Here is a 1,831-nt window from a genome sequence, read left to right on the forward strand (position 1 = left end):
TTTTTGCGAACAAAATTTATAGTATAATGTATATTTTGGAGACATTTGTATACTTTGGAGATATGGCTCAAAGTATGTGTATGATTTAAGGCCCACATATAATTCAGGATCCGTTCCACTAGATGGCGCTAGATATACTATTCTGTGGGGATGTTGCAGTTGTTAAGATAGCCACTTATATCATGCCGTGTTTCCACTATCTTACGGCAATGGATATTAATAACACACACGGATTAAGACGGATTAAGATTACGTGTTTATTCTAGCCGAGGCGCCACATGTGTACAATACAAGACTCCCGACAAGACAAAAACAGGTTACAATGTTAAACTATTGAGATCAGGTTAAGACGTCGATGGGCGAGATTTTTATGCGCCGATGGTAGCGCTATTGCTATTACGTCATTACTGGATTTTGTCCAGCGCCTTACTATTGGTGAACGTGATCTCCACAATTCCATACTCATTGTGCAAGGACCGCACGATAAGGGCGAATAGATTTTTTACGCGGGGAGGAGGAGGAAGGATATGCGGCGATTTCGAGCATGCGACTTTTCTGCGAAAGAGGAGGGAATACGGAAAAATACCTATTAAACATATTTTTTTACAAAATGCTTACTAATATGCATGACAGACTTAAATCGCAATATCGTCGTTTGAAGTGTAAAACACCGCAGTTTTTGCTACCCTCCTTCCTGCCTAACATTCTCTTACTCTTTTTTTGAAAAAACGTGCTATACGTACGTGCATTCAACGCATAAACAATTATTTCTATTATGTCATATTTAGCAACAAAATCGAATTTTTAAACATTTTAATAGTACGACGTCAGAGGATGATTATTAATATGAATAAGCGATCTTCAAATTCTTTGACCGTAGGGGTAACGGATTAGGCGCGCATTTTTCGCGGGCATTTTTTTAACGGATATTTCTCGCACGGTACGGAAGAATTATTAAATACGTTTCTCAATAAGTTGCGTGCCAATATGATTATCTTAAAATTAGCATTAACCTTGATGCGGAGCACGCCTTTGCTCTCTCTCTCTCTCTCCCCCTCTCTGATCTTTCCCTACTTCGATTACTGCTCTGTTGTCATGACCGACATCACCGGACAGCTTTGCATTAAACTCAGGCGGCTGATGAACGCCTGCGTGCGTTTCATCTATGACCTCCGCTGGGATGACCACGTCTCTCCTTATTACTCCCAGCTAGGCTGGCTACAAACGGACGACAGAAGATCTTATCTTCTCGGCTGCTTTATCTTTCTGAACCTCCACATCGGCATACCTTCCTATCTTGCCTGTAAGTTATCGCCGTGTCACAGGCGAAGAGCTACCACAAGAGCCTCTCCTCTGGATCTCGCCGTACCTACTTGTCGCACCTCTACCTTCCAGCGTTCCTTTACCGCAGCAGCACCCACCTTCTGGAACTCTCTTCCCACCCGTATACGTGGCGCTGATTTACTCGACTCTTTCAAGCGGGATCTTTTCCGCTTTCTACAGCAACGAGCGGCTCCTCAACCCCTGGGATAATTTATTTATTTACCCTTTCCTTCCTTAGAATATATTCTTATACATGTATATATCTGTTCTCGTTCATCTTTTCTTTATTTTTTTCCCTATCGCTCTTTTTGCTAAATCTTCTATTTCTATGTATGTTATTTTATTTACATATACACATGTATACGCATACTCATATTCTCATTTTTGCTCCTACTTTTTCGTACATATTATTATCTTACTGCTTGCTTACTTTATTTTCACATCACGCTTATTTTATTTTATATTATCTTAGCTTGCGCCTAAATAATATCCTCTGTTTGCATCTTAT

The 1,831-nt window shown here is 40.4% G+C and overlaps 1 protein-coding gene across 1 annotated transcript; it reads left to right on the forward strand.

Moving 5' to 3' along the window:
- Positions 1-1,095: 1,095 nt before the first annotated feature.
- On the forward strand, positions 1,096-1,533 carry LOC120357292. Its single transcript, XM_039447453.1, has one exon. The coding sequence runs from the start codon at positions 1,096-1,098 to the stop codon at positions 1,531-1,533; it is 438 nt and encodes a 145-aa protein (XP_039303387.1).
- Positions 1,534-1,831: the final 298 nt, after the last annotated feature.

Source organism: Solenopsis invicta, chromosome 3 (assembly GCF_016802725.1).
Source record: "Solenopsis invicta isolate M01_SB chromosome 3, UNIL_Sinv_3.0, whole genome shotgun sequence".
Lineage (NCBI taxonomy): Eukaryota > Metazoa > Arthropoda > Insecta > Hymenoptera > Formicidae > Solenopsis > Solenopsis invicta.